The 18,994-nt window shown below is 38.3% G+C and overlaps 2 protein-coding genes across 7 annotated transcripts in view; both read left to right on the plus strand.

Moving 5' to 3' along the window:
- Positions 1 to 4,520, plus strand: part of kcnip3b (Kv channel interacting protein 3b, calsenilin) — a 50,882-nt gene extending 46,362 nt beyond the window's left edge. For all 3 annotated transcript variants that reach the window (XM_056377368.1, XM_056377370.1, XM_056377369.1), the window contains 5 exons: positions 113 to 182; positions 1,004 to 1,182; positions 1,584 to 1,688; positions 1,807 to 1,869; positions 3,356 to 4,520. In XM_056377368.1, the coding sequence (XP_056233343.1) occupies positions 113 to 182; positions 1,004 to 1,182; positions 1,584 to 1,688; positions 1,807 to 1,869; positions 3,356 to 3,403 (465 nt within the window). In that variant the 3' untranslated portion in view covers positions 3,404 to 4,520. The remainder of the gene's footprint in view (positions 1 to 112; positions 183 to 1,003; positions 1,183 to 1,583; positions 1,689 to 1,806; positions 1,870 to 3,355) is intronic.
- A 2,718-nt stretch (positions 4,521 to 7,238) lies between these two features.
- Positions 7,239 to 18,994, plus strand: part of slc23a2 (solute carrier family 23 member 2) — a 33,676-nt gene continuing 21,920 nt past the window's right edge. For 2 of the 4 annotated variants that reach the window (XM_056376494.1, XM_056376495.1), the window contains exon 1: positions 7,239 to 7,529. In XM_056376494.1, the coding sequence (XP_056232469.1) occupies positions 7,250 to 7,529 (280 nt within the window). In that variant the 5' untranslated portion in view covers positions 7,239 to 7,249. The remainder of the gene's footprint in view (positions 7,530 to 18,994) is intronic. The other 2 variants (XM_056376497.1, XM_056376498.1) reach the window with 1 other exon arrangement.

The following is an 18,994-nucleotide window of genomic DNA, read 5'->3' on the forward strand; positions in this document are numbered from 1 at the left end:
TCTGGCTGCCGGCAGCTGAGACGGTCTTAATTGCTTTTCCGCCATCATTATGCTTTATATAGATTTGAATTATTCTAATATATATCTCTTTTTTTCTACCTCTCTCGAGCAGGAGTGTCCCAGTGGGTTGGTCGATGAGGAGACATTCAAGTCCATCTATTCTCAGTTCTTTCCCCAAGGAGGTTAGATGTTAAAACAATCTCTCCTCTCCTGTTCTGTCTTGTTAGAGACTATGATAACTTATTAGGGGATGGATCGTTTCAGAGTTGGTTCATTTTCTTGCATGATCAAAAATAGTTAATATTTTGGATCATTACAATGGTGGAAGAAGTAAATTCCTAAGTTAAAGTAATAATACATCATTTTACAAAATACAAGTAAAAGACCTGCATTCAAAATCATACTACAGAAATATTTTCAGCAAAATCTACTTAAAGTATCAAAAGTAAAAGCACTATAGAGTGCCTCCTTTCATTATATTAGATTAGTAGATTATATTATTGGATTATTGTTACTGGTCCATAAATATATAAGCAACCTCTTACTGTTGTAGCTGGTTGATGTGCAGCTAGTTTTAAATACTTTATAGTCATTACTATACTGTATTGTTATATATAGTATACTCAGTCATTAACCTTGTAAAAGCCCCAGTGTTATAAAGACAACATTGAACAAAATTGTAGGGATTAGTATGAATTGAACATTGTCTCCCTAAAGAGCTCTTCCCAATCAACAGCCAAGTTCACGTTATTCTACATTATAACAGATTGCAGTGAAGTTAAATGCACCAAACAGAGTTCAGCACAACCTATGATAGATAAAGTAGCTAACACCCCTCTGACCCCTGTTAAGTGTTTCCCATAATGTTCCTAGCTCCTAATTCGACTCCTGAAGTGCAGCAGGTTGTGTCAAAATAATAGTTCTATTTCCGCATCAAGCTTGAGGACAGGGTGTAGTCGAGAAGTTAGCGTGCACTACTTACATTTCCCGTTTTTTCCCACAGATGCAACCACCTACGCTCACTTCCTGTTCAACGCTTTTGACATTGACAGAAACGGTTCAATCCGCTTCGAGGACTTTGTCATCGGCCTGTCAGTGTTGCTCCGAGGTTCAGTCACTGAGAAGCTCAACTGGGCTTTTAACCTCTACGACATTAATAAAGATGGCTACATCACCAAAGAGGTACATGTGGGTTATCGGATACGCAACTTTTTGACAATGAAAAGTTGGTCTACTCAACGTATAATTCCAACATTTTATAATTTGTTAAATTGAAATGAAATGAAATGAGCATTAATCATCTATGTGTCATTACATTCTGGCTTTTCTAAATTATATTCAGGGTAATGTAATGTTAAGTCTATGCTCTGCAATTTCAACTCAAACCAAAGTAAGTGTCTTTCTGGTTGTGCTGTATCATTCATGGGAGATGCCATGTTTAATCTTGTTTTGTCCGTGTCCGTAAAGTTAGTTTCATTCATGTGGTGTAGCTTAGAGCTTTGTACATTTGAACTTATCGTGGGTGGAAAACAACAAATAGTTATAATAGTTAAACTCTTTCACTTCCGTCCTCTTCTCTTCAGGAGATGCTGGCGATCATGAAGTCAATCTATGACATGATGGGGAGATACACCTACCCCAGTGTGCGAGATGAAGCGCCCTCCGAACATGTGGACAAGTTCTTCCAGGTTCTGATCGCACACAAATAAAAAGTGTACAGTGCTACAAGTTTAGGAAAATGACAAAATACCAAAACAATGCTGTCTTTATGTGTCCTGTTTTCTTTCTTCTTTCTTCTCCTCACAGAAAATGGACAAAAATCGCGATGGTGTAGTGACCATTGAAGAGTTCATTGAGACCTGTCAGAAGGTGACTCACACTTTTTCACCCACTCGCTCACACAAACAGATGAGCAGCACTTTCAAAAAGTCACAGTTACTCATGCACATAAATACTGCCCAACAAGCCACTGACCCTGGTTCAGTGACAACAGAGTGTCACTGGTTAATCAGGCACTGACTAAGATTATCCACATTCATGTTTCCCTTCTCCCTCCTGAATCATATCCACAGCCTTCCTCTTCCCTTCTTATTATAATGCGCTTATTTTTAAATCAATTCACCTTTAATCCCGTTATAGTTGGTGGTAGTTTTTGTGATCGATAGAAACCACAATAGTCTATTTTCATGTTGAGGTTTACTGCATCATTAAATTAAATCCTTTTTTTTTTTTTGTTCAGCTAAAGATGTAATATTTTCAGCACTGCTTCAGTAAGGTTTAGTGTTTTATTTTTGAGAGACTACGCCTCAGGCTGAATTTGGTTTTTGAGAATTTAAGTTTAAATAAAACACTGACGGTGAAAATGACTCATGATACATACACGTCATTTTTTTTCTTTCAAATACACGATATCAAACAATATTTTCGTGCAAGACTTAGGTTATTATTTGCTTCTTTGTGTTTGGGTGAGTCAGCAGACCTAACCTGCATGAATCTACATGACTGCTGTTCACGATGATGTCAGTCACAATTCCACTGAAGACATGTCTCTGTGTGTTTTCTGCCAAATTGTAGCTAAAAAACAAAAACAGGTCGTTACAGCTGCAAAAGGTGAACAATTCTACCTAACATCTACAGGCTACAGTGGAAGATTTTACCTTCTGACATAATGGATAGGTGTGGGTATTATGAGGCAAATGTTTGCTGTTGCTGTGGAGTTATGTTGATGTACAAGCTGTTTGGAGACTTGGGATTTTTTTTGCTGCTGGTTTCATGAGAGATTAAACTATGTGGGCTCACCTATGTTGTGTTTGGTAGTCTGTAAACATCAGTGGAGTTCTGACTCAAATGGGGTTAATAGATAATAACCGAATATTCAGTTTGAGATTATCCATGTGTTTAATTTACTGCAAATTCAAACATTGGTCAGTTAATTTGCTGCAACTTTGCAGCTGTTGTGACATGAGTGTGTATGTGCTATTCTTCTATACCAAGAAGAATTACAAATTCCAGGCCCACTGTTATCAACAGGACATGGTGGAAGATTTATATTCATAATCACTGATACTGAATTTAGAGCTAATTTTCTAGACAAAAAGGAGAAAGTCTTTAATATGCTCAGTGAGTCTGATCAGGCCTTTCCTGTGCTCTACATGCCATTTACTGCACATATTCAACATATTAAAACTTTTCAATTTCACAAGACTTGACTGCAAACTACATTTTAACATTGGCCACTTGATAAAAAAACAAAAACAAAAGTATTATGTCTAAACTTTTAAACAAATCTACCTAAGAATTGTTTACTTAAGACTTCTGGTGACAAATGTTTTTGTCTTTTATCTTTTCTTTCCAGGACGAGAATATCATGAACTCCATGCAGCTGTTTGAGAATGTGATTTAAGGATTCAAGATTCTCTCGGTCGTTTTCCTCCTCCACTAGCCCACGTGCACAACTCACACACAAATGCAACACCACCCCCCCCCAAACTACTCCTCACTAAAACATGACATCCTGCCATCTGGCACATAATGTAGGTACTGTAAAGAAACAGAAGCTAGAAGTTTTTTTTTCTATTTTTCACTGCGCTCTTTAACTGCATCTTGCAACTGCTTCTGGATTAAAAGGATTTACAGACTGAAAAAGAACTTCCTGGGTAAAATTCTCATCAATCTAGTGTGGTTTTTTTTTTTTGTGTGTGTGTGTGTGTGTGTGTCCTCAATGAGGCAACACATGAGTCTCCTTGAGCTTTTATCGTCAGACAAAAAGGATCAACAACCAACAAGGAGTGAAGAGGCTTACAATAATCCACTGACCTGAGCACACAAGGACACTAGCTTTAACACTAATACACTTCGTTTCTCTCTCTGACACACACTCTCACACACACACACACACACACACACACACACACACAGAAGCACGGAAAAAAATCGCAGCACACTCACACACAAAAAAAGGAAATGAACTAAAGCATGTTTGTCCTCAAATATGTGATGTGGAATTAGCTTGCACTACAATTTTATGACTATGTATTATATGCGCCTGAAATTAAGGCTCTGTAGATACCTGCACCTGATACACCGCCGATGGAAACCAGTGTGTATGTATATATGTATAGTGAATAGTTATATATCCTATGTTGTATTGGTCTCCTCTGTACTGAACTGGGTGATGGACTAGGACCAGAATTGAATATTTGTTTAAGAAATCTCTATGTTACTCAGTTTAACATTATGTTTAGTAACAGTTCTTCACAGAATTTAAATGGACTATTCAAAGATTTCTCTTTTTTTGTATTTTGAAAGATTACGTTAAGCTGGTCAGATTGGAAAAGTGAGTCTGTGCGGTACTGTGAAGATACAAAAGGACTGTTGAAAGTGTGTTCTTTTATGCTGAATTAAGGCTTTATCTTGGTTCCTCAGTATCTACGAGCATGCTGACTCTAAGTGCCGCAGTATTATGTACAGTACGGTAAGACCTTTGTGATGTCGGCTGATTAAAGATGCTGTCAACAGCTGCAAGCTCTCCTTTTTAATGTGTCCCTTCACTGCATTTCCCTTCTGCATCCAGATAACAGAGAAGCAAAAAAAAAAAAAAGTGGGTCAACCAACAGTAAGTGAACTGGCAAGAGTTTCAGTCAGTACAGAAACTGTGACACATCAAAAACTAAAATAAGAATGTTTTGTCAGCAAATGGGACGTGTGAAATTTGCTTGCACCATGTATGTGATACTTTATACTTATATACCAATACAGTTCAGAGAGAAATATCATACTTTATACCACGTTACATTTATTTGACAGCTGTAGTTACTTTTTAACTTGTGATTTTACATTTAAAAACAATATAAGCTTATAAAATACAATACAATACAATACTTAACAACTTGTCATATTTCAGTTATATTTCTCTAAGTTGTCAGTTGTCCCACCAATGAGACGTTCTCAGATAGTTTCATTTAAATAACAGTTTAAGGCCCAAAGAGATCAAGTTATCCAATATTTCTCACTAATAAAAGATTAGAGAAAAAAAAAATCAATACCCAATAATATTACAACTCCCCAGATTAATCTTGAGAACCTTTGGAGGGGCCTGACCCCTAGGTTGTGAATGGCTGAACTAAACTATCAAACTGTATATAAAGTAGCTGCACCTGCATCAGCTACATCAGCTGCTCCTGTCCAAACAGCAGAGACCTCCCTGTCAAATCTATAAACATTTGCTATAAACGGTCAGTTTCCTGACATAAGTGTCCCTGACTGAACTCCCACAATTTATTGTTTATCACTCGTCGGGCTGATCAGGGAATCCATGCAGCTCAGCATGTGATCCGTCATCACGAATGACATCACACACACACACAGCAAATCTTAATTGTTGTCCTTCATCAACTCATTCATCAAGCTCACGCTTGATGAACTTCCACTGCACCCATGCACATACACACACACATCATAGGTCACTTTTGGGAACATTACATAGAATTCCATTCATTCCCTAGAGACTTACCCTTCGCCTAACCATAACCAGTGCTTGCCTAACCCCTAACCCCTAACCCCTAACCACCGACTCAAAGATCAGCTCCCAGTTGGGGACGCAGTCTTTACATGGAAAGTAGCCTTTGTAAGATAAACACACACACACACACAATTGTTTGAGTTGTGTTTAAGCAAAAATGCCCAAATAAATTCACTGGTACCTGCTTCTCAGATCTCATTATTCGCTAGTTTCGCCCAGTTTTCTATGAAATAAAACCTCAATGTTTACGTATTTGTTTTGATAAGACTAAAATAGCAATTATAATATGTTTAATTAGGCTTCAGAAATTAATGATTAGCATTGTTCACTGTATTCTGACATTTTATGCACTGAACAATCAATTGATTACTTGCTAAATTGCTAATGTGTTTGGTAATACTGTATGCACGTCAGCACAAACTGAAATTAAAAAAACCTCAATGTGACACTTGAATATTTATCTAACCTGGAGCCTCCTTCTTGAATCTGGTTTTACAACCTTGGTTAAATTACTTTATATTGACTGTGCTTATATCAGGCTTATTGTGAAACACATTTAGTTTAGTAAGTCAACACAAGCTAATTATTAACTGAAACATTCACATTGATGCACAGAGTCTGGAAGAAACAGGGATTTCATCTTGGGCCTACCGGTCTTTTTGTTCTGAGACAGACTCAAAATAAATGATGATGTTGCTCCTAACAATGGCCTAGTCAGTTGTTTGGTAACGTGCCATGCCATGTTTCTCTGTCCCCAAGTGGGAAAAATGACTATCATTATACTTAGGTGGTTGATATTCCAAGCATCATTTCACCAAATTACTACAGCCTTAATGTTATCATACTCCATCAGAGATGCAGAATCTGACTGATAAAGACTTATTTGAGCTAAAAAAAAGCAGAATGAACATGTGAATTTTCCTACATAGTATGTGAGAATGTACCTTAGTAAAAAACATTCATGGTTCAGGTTAAATAAGTCTGGGATATGGTTTGATTCAGCAATCTCTTTGACTCCTGATTTATATATCTCAAATACCAGTGCGAAATACCATATTTTATTACAAAATGTCAACTCTTGTATTTGATACCATGCAGCAACCTTTTGTTTACCATCAATAAAAGCTTAATATGCCAAAAATGTACAATATATAATGCAACCTTATCACACAGCAAACGTTTTGACACTTGTTGGCAGTGGTGGATGAATGTCCCTTTACAAGTATCTCAAGAATCAGAACAGTACTCTGATCAATATACTTAGCTGCTTTGCTGGTTTGGCTCTGCAGTGCAACCTCGTGCCAACTGGGTTATGTCAGGATCACTACCCGGTCCGACCATGTGTGAATGTAGGCCGATAAAAGCAGTGCAATTACACAACCATCAGATGGCAGTGTGGTGGAGGACATATACCTAGAGGCGCTTGGAAGGTGGAAGACGAGCAGAAAGACCGTATATTAATATTTTAGAGGTCAGTCAACTGGCTGGTTAAGCAACAGCAAAAAAAAAAAGCGCTGCTTATGCAAGGAGCGCTTTTTATTACAAAAGCTGTTGCAGGCACTGAGGTCTATACTATGGGTCTACACGGCGGAGGGAGGTAGGGCTGTGTCATTGATAGACTGCTGCTGATTGGCTGAGCCGCGGTTCGAAGGCTGGGCGAGAGGCAGGTCCTCGACGTCACGGGCGGACGTGGGCGTGCGTGATGACGAGAGTCAACCCCGTGGCTTTATGAAAGGCGAGATCCCTCCACGGACTGTCTGTCGCTCGTTTATACCCGCGTTTGTGGCGGAGAACCAGCTAGTCTCAGAAGAATCTGGGTTGAGGACGGTCTCATCTCTTCGGTCCTCCGGTCCTTCGTTCTCCGTTCCCTGTGTGTGGGCTGTTCTCCGGTATCAAACAAAGCTATCTTTGCCCTCCGTCCGCTCGGCTCTAACAACACAAACCACGGGGACGAGCCAACGGTTAGCTGAGAAGGGAAGTGGGCTCCGTCTTCTCTTTCACCAGGCAGGTGAGCACAAAACGTGCCATTTTTAATCCTATGAGACAGACTTAACACACATGTGGATGTTAGGAAGTAGGACATGCGGAGAGTCATGCTTTGGTCGCCGCAGCCGGGGCTCTAACTGGCAGCCGTTAACACGCTCAGAGATGTAAAGGTGTCTCCTCTGGTAGCTGGAGGACTTCATGGGCCCACCGGCATGACAGTGTGTCTGCTGATGCTCAAGTGTAACCGTGAAACACAAGGCCAAATTAGCCGTACTCATCCTCCCCTCTTTATCTTCCATGTCTTTATTTAGCACGACAAAACAGCGTGGAAAATATACATTTCACACGGGAACTACTTATCTTTATGTTGTCTAGGTCAGATGCCTCAAGGTTTTTAGATATGGGGGTTTTAATTGTGACTTGCAATAGGAAGGCTAACTGATATTGTCATGTACCATTTAAATTAATGAGACCCCCAATAGGTAGAGCTGGTAAGAAACTGCAGCTACCAGGCAGCACAATCTGGGACACAAGAGCTTATTTGGCCATTAGGATTTATTGGCTCTTGATGATGGGGGTTTTTCCTGGAAACGTGGCTGGGCAGGTGTTTGTGTGTGTATTTGTGTGTGTGTGTGTGCTTACAGTATGTGTTCTTGTGCATCTGTCAAACACACTTTATTAAAAAGGTAAGTTCATATGTGCAGAGTATAGAAGTAACCTTGTAATGCAGTTGGGTAAAGATGCTGCCTCCCTTGGGAGTCTGGAATTGGGCCCAGTCTTTGTGAGATCTCAAATGCAGCGTTATGCAAAAGTGTGGGCACCTCCTGTGAAAATTACATATGTTGAACAGAAGTGAATATGACTCCTTCAGCAAACAGACATTAAAGGTTAAATCTACAAATGTTCTTCTTATTTTATAAAACAAAAAAATAGAAAATAATTGAACAGTGAATTTGGTCCAAAAGTTTGGGCACCCTAAGTAAGTACTTAGTTACCCCCCTATTTGCCAGCTGTTAAGGATGGGAGATAGCAATATTCTGCTTCGGCCATGTGCCAGAGAAAACATTGCGCTGACAGTTTCCATTCAATATCACAAATTCTGTATCCAAATGTCCCGTAGTCAGTCAACAAACTGGTGTCATGTGTGGTATCACTTTTTTATGAATATTTAGAGCTTCATATACACAGCGACCTGAGATAGAGCACACACACACACGTCTGTTTTCATTTCATTTTGGTTTGCAGAAGAATATTATGCCATCCTTGTGTCATGGTAGTAACAGCTGATTTGGAAACCTAATAGTCAAATTCAAGGCTCAAATTCTTAGCCTGGTATAGGCTACAAGGAAGATCATGAAGACGTCTGCACCTCATACCTCCAAGACATTTCTGGGCAGGCAACTGTTTGGCAGCCCATTAGGTTTGTGTCTGACTTTTCTCATGCATTAACCTCTGTGTATGAGCCTGTGAATTCCAGTAAGAGGTACAGGGTCCCATTGTGTAAGCACAATCGTTACATTCATTTGTCCCTCTGTCTGTTATACTTATTAACAGCAGCTCTATGAGGAGACACTGACGATAGAGAGAGCAGAGCACGGATAGCGCTGAGAGGGTTCAGTGTGTGGTTGTAGGCATGCAGGTGCGATGTCTGTTTGCACACTTGTAACTGATTGTAATGTTAAGTTTATACCAGTGTTTCAAGTGTTTGTTTTTTTTGTTTTTTTTAATCAATTAAGTATCTTCAGTGATTGTTCTCTGTTAATTCCTTTAATTCAAGATAGTTTTCTATTTTCAGGGACAGTAAAAGCAACCTTGAACCGAGAAACTGGTTTGAAAACAGCCTGAATGCTGAGATGAGTGGTATATGGTCGTATTTTATTCATTTTTAAATTAAACTTGCATGCTAGGCTTAATGTGGGTGTTCTTTAATTAGCTTATGTGTTTGTGTTTTTGAGCATCTGCAGAGTGTTAGCTGTGGCAGCTCAGTCTGTGTACACAGTACTGATTTTTGCATGCTGGGTGTTAAGTTTTGCACCTGTCCCTGCACTTTGCACAGGACTCAGGACTGGTAAATTGTATCTTGTCTTGTGGCACCCTGGCATGTGAGACCAAGACAACCAATCTTGGCCAAGATTGGTGCCAGTCCCTCTCCACCAGTGTTTATTTTTAATACTCCTGCACGGTACTATGTGAAGTTACTGCTGTCAACAGTGAACTTTAAAATTAACCAGCTGTGGAAGAGCTCCAAATTTCTTTCAATTCTCTCTGGAGTTAGTATCCTGCTGAGTTGCTCTTGAACCCAAGCAAATGGCTAGAATCAGTTTTATTGACAAAGTGTACTCACACACATAAAGAATTTGACTGTGGTCTCAGTAACTCTCAGTGTATATGTATATAAAAGCATAATACAAAAGGTATAAAACTAAGAAAGTAAAAAGAAAGCCATAGAAATGGAACCCAACACCTACCAGCTGAACATGTTAGGAGGGTTTCAGATTTTCTTGGTTATCCAGATAGCCCAGCAGCAGTCAGCCTCACTTCTTCATGCAGAAATGTCACTTTTTCAGATGTGACAGATGGCAGCTATGTTATTTGCACTTTTAGGACAGACTCATGAGGATGACTGAGAGGTACAGTCATGTGGTGAGAGCTCACATCCCTGTGGGGGCGCCAGTGCTTACTGCACAGGTAAATTTCCCAAACCTCTCCTGCTTCCTCTTTATGATCATCTCTCTTGAGTTTTTCCTCGCCACTACCGCCAAGTGCTTGTTCATGGTGGGAATTGTTTGGTCTCTGTAGTCAATTTTATAAAAAGTACTGTCTAGACCTGCTCTATATAAAAAGTGCCTTGAGATAACCTTTGTTTTATTTGACACAATATAAATATAAAACTGACTGGATCAAAAGCCTTTATGACTACAGCTGTCTTGGTGAGAGGCATTAGTCATTTTGACCTGTGCTGATGATAAGGATAGTAATTATGATGATATTGTGGATTCCCTAATTTTACATCCAAGACCTTGTAGTTAATATGTTTAAGTCCTTTTTGTATCAGAACTAAGATTGATTGATTTTTGTCTCATCAGTGTTGGTAGCACACACCACCGTTTATACTATCACTTTATAGACTGACCATGATTCAAGCTAAAACATGCACTATAATTACAGCTTACTGTCAGCTTTAGAGCTTTATGTCTGACTTGATTTGCCGTTACGACTTCTCTGAACCTGGCATCCTGACAGGTGTTATGTACAATTACTGACCAGGTTCTTCCTCCCGTTGTTGTTCAGTGAGTCAGTGCATGTAGCTGTGCAGGCGTTAATCTGTAAAGCGGGCTAAAAAACATATTGTTCCTCTCAGTTTACTTGAAAGGTGCATAAGAAACAGTTGTTAAGGAAGTTTTTCTGCAGTGAAGTTTAGCTTGTACATTAAACTGAAATCAAATCATCACAGGTATTGCTTCCTCTTAATCCTTTCTGCCCAGTTACAGCAGCCAGTTTACTTTTTACATGACATGGAAGACATGAAGAAATTAACTTCACAATGGTGATAAACCTGTTTTACCTGAGTGTAGATTTAGTGATCATCTGCGACAGGATTTGTACTTGAAAACTTGGTCACTATGACTTGCAGTAAAAGGATATAGAGCAAAGGATCACTTCACAGGATGTCAGGCCAAGCTGGGCCAGGAACAGGCACACTGAGCTGAACTGGGTCGCAGAAATGGATTCCTGGCCCTGTTTGCTGTAGGCAGCATGTGACTAAGATTACACTGTAGTGCTGGGTCATGCTGTGCCTTCCCACTGTACTGTGTAAAGGTGTGTGTGTGTGTGTGTGGTGGTGACATGATGGGTGGTAAATGGTTGGTTTTTAGCACATGCCTCTGAATAGTATGTCCTGAAATTACATTCACTTCTGCTTATTATGTGCAGACTGTTAACAGGTGTGTTACTTTTCTGCTGAGTAAAGGGGAAAAAAAAAAAGGAATAAAGAGTTAGTGGCTACACATTGTGCCTTTTCTAATCTCCAGTGTGTTTGTGTGATGGAATGAATACAGAAACATGGGGATTAAATGGCCAAAGGCGGCAGAGCACAGCATATAATTCTTGCATAACTTCGGCTGAACAACATTCACACACATACACAACATCACAATTCTAACCTGTTCTAAATTTATGTGTCAAAGAATGATCTTTATGAGATGTCACTGATACTTGAGCTCAGTTTTTCAGGATGACATCAGCTCTTTGTTGAGGATGAATCCTGTGTCAAAATGACTGTAGCTCTTCATCAGCCATCCATCACACAGGAATGTCCTTTTGTGTGTGTGTTTGTGTGTGTGTGTGTGTGTGTGTGTTTGTGTCTGCTTCTCGATGACTAGACAAAAGTGTTAGTGATTTTTACTGGGTCACATCTGGCCTGGTGTAACGAGTTGGGGAATAAATGAGCATTCAATAGATTTTTTTTTTTTTTTTTTTTTTTTTTTTCTTCCTTTTGCATTTTAAAGATTTACTCCTTGTGTGAGCGGGGATGTGTGGATGGAAGTGACCATTGGGGCCACTTACTGATTTATTTGCGATGGTAACTAATCATATTGTGGTGTAGATCCTAGAGCTTTTGTACTAAAGACATGTTCTTTTCTAGATTGAACAGTGTTTTTCAGCTTCTACATCTTCCTTTTTTTTTTTTTTTGTCTTTATGTAGTTCAGTACAGTGCAAGATTCTCTGTAGTAGTACTCACTCAAGAATCTGATTTATTTAGTCGACATATTTAAGATGAGCTCCGCTTTCTCACATGTAATTTCTGGAAAAAAACGATCCTTCATTCAGGCAAATACAGTATCGTCTATCAAGGATGAGATTAATTAGATGTTGTTGAACATATTGTCACATCATTTTACTAAATTGTGTGGTCCGTATTGCAAGCAGAGCTTCAACTAAAAATGGTCATTTATTATTGGTCATTTAATTCATTACTCAAGTAACAGTAAAAATCTAACAGGTGGTTTCATCTCCTTAATTGTCAGGATTTGCTGTTTTACCGTCTCTTAGCGGATGGTAAACTTTAGATCTTGAGATTTTCAGTGTGTAGGAACTATGATTTATCACTGCTTTATGACATTTTATAGACTAAAAGATTAATTGTATTATCAAAAAAGTGATGCAAATGAGTCACTAGTAGTAGTAGTTGTTGTTGCAGCCATAATTCCAAGAAAAGTGTTATTTAAGACGAGCAAAATGAATTATCTTTCCACCTCTCTTGTCAGTATAAAGAATAAATGCCAGTTTGTACCATTCTTTATAAAAAAAAAAAAAAGTTACCGAGTTGTTATGCGTCACTTGCAGACAGTTAAATGCCGTAATGTTTTCTCAGGCAGATCATGAACAGAGCAATGACCCACATCGTACGTAAGTTTCATAAAGATTTAGTAGGCATGACAGATGATGAATGCACTGGGAGCAGCAGACTAAAGAGCATTACTAATTGACTCTACTGTTTTCCATTCTACTGGAAGTGATCCATCTGAGGTCTGTGCTCTTATTAGCCATATAATTTTAAAAACAATGGAAACCATGTGCATCCACAGTTGTTTCCATGTAATTCCTTTTCTTAAACACCTGAATAATCTCAGTTCTTTCACAAGGTTTTTCACTGAAAAGATTTTTTTTTTTAATGCTTCATTCATTTCCTTCCTGTCTTTACATTAGTGTTGGATAATTAAAGCATTATTGATGATGGACCCTGCCAATGTTTGCAGCTTTTATTGCAGCTTTTTCTCACGCTGTCTTTCAGAATAAAAGTTGAGGTGAACTCACTTCATTGCCTACAGTCGGCTTCTTAAATGAAATCGCATCAATGTGAAACAACCACTATGTGCACACATGGTTAGGGCTGCAGTTAATGAATGTTTTCATTTGCTGATTAATTTCAAGGTGACCTCATTAAATGTCTTGTTCTATCCGATTAATAGTCCAAAACCCCAAATTATTCTATTTACTATATTGTAAGACCAAGATGAGCCGTCAACTCTTCCATTCAAGAACCTGGAACCAAGTTCCATGTTACACATACAAGTGGCTACGGCTGCAATTAATGATTATTTTCATTATTGACTCACCTGCTGATTAATTTCTTGATTGATCACTTAATACCTTTGTCTGTAAAAAGTGAAAACCATCATCTGCACTTTTTAGAAGCTGGGATCAGTGAAGTGTCGGCATTTCTTCTCAAATAAAAAAAACAAAAAACAAACTGAGATGATTTAAATTATCAATAGTTAATTATCTGTTGATTAATTAATCATTTTAGCTCTTGCTGCCAGCACGTCTGCTCACTGTCCACAGACATGTTTCCATGATTATTTTGGAAATACTGTAAATTGACTGCCTTCTTGTTCCGTGTGTGCCACTCACACAGTAAAGTCTATTGTTCTATTAAAGCTGGCTTAGCCTCAATTCAGTCCTCGCTGGTCACCTTCACCTTACAAGCTAGTAATGTGTTTTTTTTTTTTTTTTTTTTTTTTTTTTTTATACATGTGCAACAATTTGACATCCCTTTAGCTTGTCCTGGCTGTGGTATCGGGTCCTCAGGTCTGTCTGTGAGGAGTGTTCACATCTGTCATCAGCAGATTGTCTCCTTATCTCTCTGCACCGTCCTATTTGTTTTGTCTGTCCTGTCCCCTGTCATACCAACACACATCACGTGAACCACAAAATGTCCTCCACAACGTGTGTGTGTGTGTGTGTGTGTGTGTGTGTGTGTGTGTGGGGGGTGATTCTGCTGCAGAGTTGGATTTGTTTTTGAAAGTATTATGAAAAAACTTTGAAACTTAATTAATTGATTAGCTAAATTAACTCTCTTGACAATGCTTTGTTACCTCCACTGAGGGGGTTATGTCTGTGTTTTGGTTTTGATTGTTAGGATTATTATCCAAAACGTACTAAACCAGTTTGCACTGAACTTGGTGGAGGGATGTACCAGGGGGTAGAGAAGAAACCGTTACATTTTGGGTTAGATTCAGATCATTTAGCAGGAATTAGATTTTTTTTTAATTTTATTTATTCATTTATTTATTTTTCCTCGAAGACTGGCCTGCTGTTTATTGTTTGACTTTGACAATTGTGGTGCTCTGCTCTCTCCGAGTGCCCTTCTAGTTTCGGTCATACTGTTTCTAAGCAGAAATGCTAAAAAAAAAAAAAAAACACTTCCAGCTTTTTAAATGTGTTTTCTTTCAGCAAGTCTTCTATGATTGTAAGGATCTTTGGGTTTTGGGCTGTTGATTATATTTGGATATGTTGACATGGGCATTTCATTACCTTTACTGTTTCTGACATCTTTTTTTAGACCAAATGATTAAGCAGTAAAGAAAGTAGTTGCTACTCATAGCCCTTTAATACTTGTTTAGTTGTAATATTTGTATTTTTCGCCAAAACCTTACCTGAATCTGCCACATGTAGAGCTGAAACAATGAATTAAGTCAATTGTTCAATTGTTAACGTGAACTTGGCCTCTGGTTCCAGCCTCTCTTATGTGGAGATTTGTTGCTTTCCACTCCTTTTTAAATCATTGCAGACAGAATATATTTGGGGTTTGGGCTGGTGGCCAGAAAAGAAACAAGACATTTGATAAAATGTTGGTCATTGTTTGACATTTTAGAATCAGAATGAGTTATCAGTTAATTGAAAAAATGATAGGAAGATGAATCGATAATGAAAATAATCATTAGTTGCAAACCTAGCAGTGTGTATGAGAAAATAAGCCTAAACTGAAGTTGCAGCTATACTACATTACCGTAGTATCTCACCTCTATAGTACTACAGTACGTTGAACATCACTGCACTCTCATATTGCTCAGCCGCAGCTCTAACCTGTGTTAGTGTTGTAATGGAATACAATCACAACATTATCTCTGCGATAACCCACTTTTAATGTAACTGGGTATTTTTGTTTGTTGTAAAAACATTTAGTATCTGCATTAGTATCTTGGGTTAGGCATTTTAGCTGATCATGATGAAATTCTTAAGGGGCTGAATGAAGGTAATCTATCTCCACAGTTACTGTACAAGCAAATGAAAGTGGTTGTCCCGCTGAGCGCAACAGCAGGAATCTGCCTTGAGTAGGCTTAAAGGATTTCATCAACTTTAAGCAACAATGGATACCTTTTTAGTCTTAAACATCCCTGCTGGGCTTCATGGAAAAAATGCCCGAGGCTGTGGGTGGTGGAACAGCCTATAAGAAAAAGTGTACAGTTACAGTACAGGTCTACTGTAGGTGAGAATACATATCTAGCCTTCAACAACCACTTGTGTGCTGCTGATGGCATGCTGTGTTGTTGCTTTGAGAAAGGGAGAGAAATATAGTTAAAGGCTGAACATCTCTGTTCCCTGATCTGAATGTAACTGTCTTTTCCTGCTGCATGGAAGTCCTCCTGTTGTTGAACTCTAATAAAGAAAGCAGGAATGTTCTGGCTTTAGACCAGCCAAGTTATTAAAAAATGAAACCCCACAGTGTAAGTTAAGTTTTTTTTTTTTTTTTTAAATCTGGAACTTGACTAAATTTCCCAAACTAATGAAACTCATTAGTCATGTATAATCTTAATTGTACTTTCTCTGCACTGTTGTTGTCATCATCACCCCTTTCTGACGGTTCCCCCACTTTGGTCCACACCGACATACAGTATATCAACAACTACTGGATGGTTTGCTTTGAAATTTTGTGCAGATGTTCATGGTGCGTAGAAGATGAATCTCATTGACTTTGATGATCTCATGACTTTTCATGTAGCGCCATCAGCAGGTTGATATTTTGGGCTTTTAGTAGAATATTTCAACTGGTGGATTTTTCCATTTAAATTTGGACCCATCAGTCCTTTGTGTTTAGTGCTATTTAGCAAATGTTAGCATGCTAACACAGTAAACTAAGACAGCGAACATGGTAAACATTACACCTGCTTAACATCAGTGTGTAAGCATTGTCATTGTGAACTTGCTGACATTAGCATTTAGCTCAAAGCACCACTGTGCTTGAGTACAGCTTCACAGAGCCATTGGCATGTCTGCAGACTGTTAGGCTTGTTGTTGAATCATGATTGGGTAAAGGAGGCACAAATTTACAATACACCCCAAAACTATTAGAAGTCTAGAAAGTGTTTTATTGATGGTTCCAAAAATGGTTTGATGCATAAATATTACAACAGACCACATCCATAAAATGTAGATTAGTTACATAAAATGACAGAAATTAATTAGAAGTCATAACTGCAGTAAATCCAAGTAATGGAAAATGGATGGAAATAAAAGTTCAAATGTAATGAAGACAAAATGCAGGGATCAGTGCCATCTTTACTTTGTTTTTATGAGCCGAGCTGTATATAAATCTGTTTCCTTTTTGAGCCTTGAAATCATTCCAGCTGTTTCTGATCAACACAAGTAAAGGCAGATATTTCAGTGTGTGCATGCACTGCCGAAAAAAGACAAAATCCAATTTAAGTGGCTCACTCAAACCAGTGAACTGCTCAGGGGGTAATTGAGTTACAAAACCAGAACTGTGCACGTGTACGTCTGTCTCTGGAAGCTATGTAACTGATGTCTTGCTAAGAGCTTTGGGTGTTTCTAAGTGACTGAATCATATTGATTGTTATTGGCACTGGCAGCTGCCACAGTAATCTGGTGTTATACAACAAATGAGCGTGTGCATTTCCCTGAAGTCAGAATCTGCTTGACTTGGGCAAAATACATGCTGAGACCAGAAAGAGGAAACCATGTGACATGAAGGGTCAAATGTCTGTGGGATTATTTTCGAACCAAAAACCTCACCAGGTGACTTCATACCATATTTGTTTCTTACCTTTCAGGCTGAAGACTGAACTTAGTGTTTCACAAATCTTAAGAAAATAAAACCATTAAGACATAGTTGACAGGTTACAGTTACAGTACATACTCACTTATCACATTTAAATACAATAAAACAAAACCAAGAAAACCTGGCTTTTAGTAAACCAGGCTAAAAAGGTTGAGATGCAAAACCAACTCTTGACCATGTCTAAATAAAATTTTACTGTGGGTGCATCAAGTGGAGTGATGTGTGATAACCTGAGATGGATGTATGAAAGTGGTAAACCATTAAAAGCCCTGTTAACTATGAATTAAAAGAAGAGTTTCACTGTCACGCTCTGTAGTTGTAGCAGGTTGAACTAAATTCAATCAGCAATTGTGAGAATTATTGAATTAATTTGGCAAAAAAAATGTTGTTGCAGGTTCCAGTTTTTAAATAGTTAATGGCTGCTTTTCTGTCTGTGAAGACTCTGAGTCATCCAGGTCATGTTTATCCAAGAAAAGTTGAATCAAGGGCAGCAGGACCTGGTGCCAACTATTCAACTTTTCTTGGACTCATTTTCTCAGTTTTTTTTTTATATTACTGTAAATAGAAATTCTTTGGCTTTGGAGACAAAACAAACAATGACTTTGTAACTTTTTATTCCTTGTTTTCACTGTAAGCACTTTTATACATCTAAAAATAGAATTATTTTCTGTCGATTCAAATAATCAGCTGATCGTTGCAGCCGTAGTCACTGAACTGCTAAGACAAACTGTCTTATCTCCATTCACCTCTGTGCCACTGACAGGAAGCTGACCAGTGTAAACATGACCTTGCAGGCGTTTTACAATCTCCCCCCCCACTTGCCCCTTATGGTGAAATATGAACCCCTCACGTGGAGCCTGTCACGTAAAAGTGTCGCCTGCCGTCACACGAGCAGAGCTAGACATGCGCCTTTTTAACATTATTTCAGTTCTTTACTTTAATTTGTAGCATCTTTTATTTCTTGGTTTGGATAGTTTCACAACAGTCGTGACATTACTTTAATGTGTGATTGACAGGTTAATTTATTTTTAATCAAACTTGAAAGGATGGAAACTGGCTCAGCTCTGTAGTGTTGAATGCTCATGGAATAATGCAGCACACACCTGGCTGTATATGTATTTTTCATTAATGAAATGTTCAATCAACTTGTTCTAAGTGACAATGAGAGAGGATGTTTATACATATCACACATTACAGATTACTAGGCCTACCAGTGATCACTACAAAACAGTAATGAAAACAGTGGACCTCAGTAATTCCATGTGCATTGACAGTATTAATATTACCTTAAAGTTAAACTTAAGTTTTACTGTTTAAAGCCTGTTTGTCACCTTGTTGACGTTAATAAATTCATATGTACTCATTTGTTTAAATATACACATGCACAAAGTAAATACAGTTCTTGTGTAATTTTACTAGGAAAACAGGAAACAAATTTTCTATTTTTTTATTATTATTTTTTTATCTACTGGGTTGAGCCTGGTGAGCTGTCTTATTAGTTCAAGTTGCTCTGGCTCATACAGCTGTGGAAATTTTTAATTACAGTACACCAGGGCTGACTTGGAACCATAACATCCTGTGGGTTTGTTTTTTATCTGAGGTCTTTTGTAATAGAAATGGACCT

The sequence above is a fragment of the Seriola aureovittata genome, chromosome 5 (genome assembly GCF_021018895.1).
Source record: "Seriola aureovittata isolate HTS-2021-v1 ecotype China chromosome 5, ASM2101889v1, whole genome shotgun sequence".
In the NCBI taxonomy this organism is placed as follows: domain Eukaryota; kingdom Metazoa; phylum Chordata; class Actinopteri; order Carangiformes; family Carangidae; genus Seriola; species Seriola aureovittata.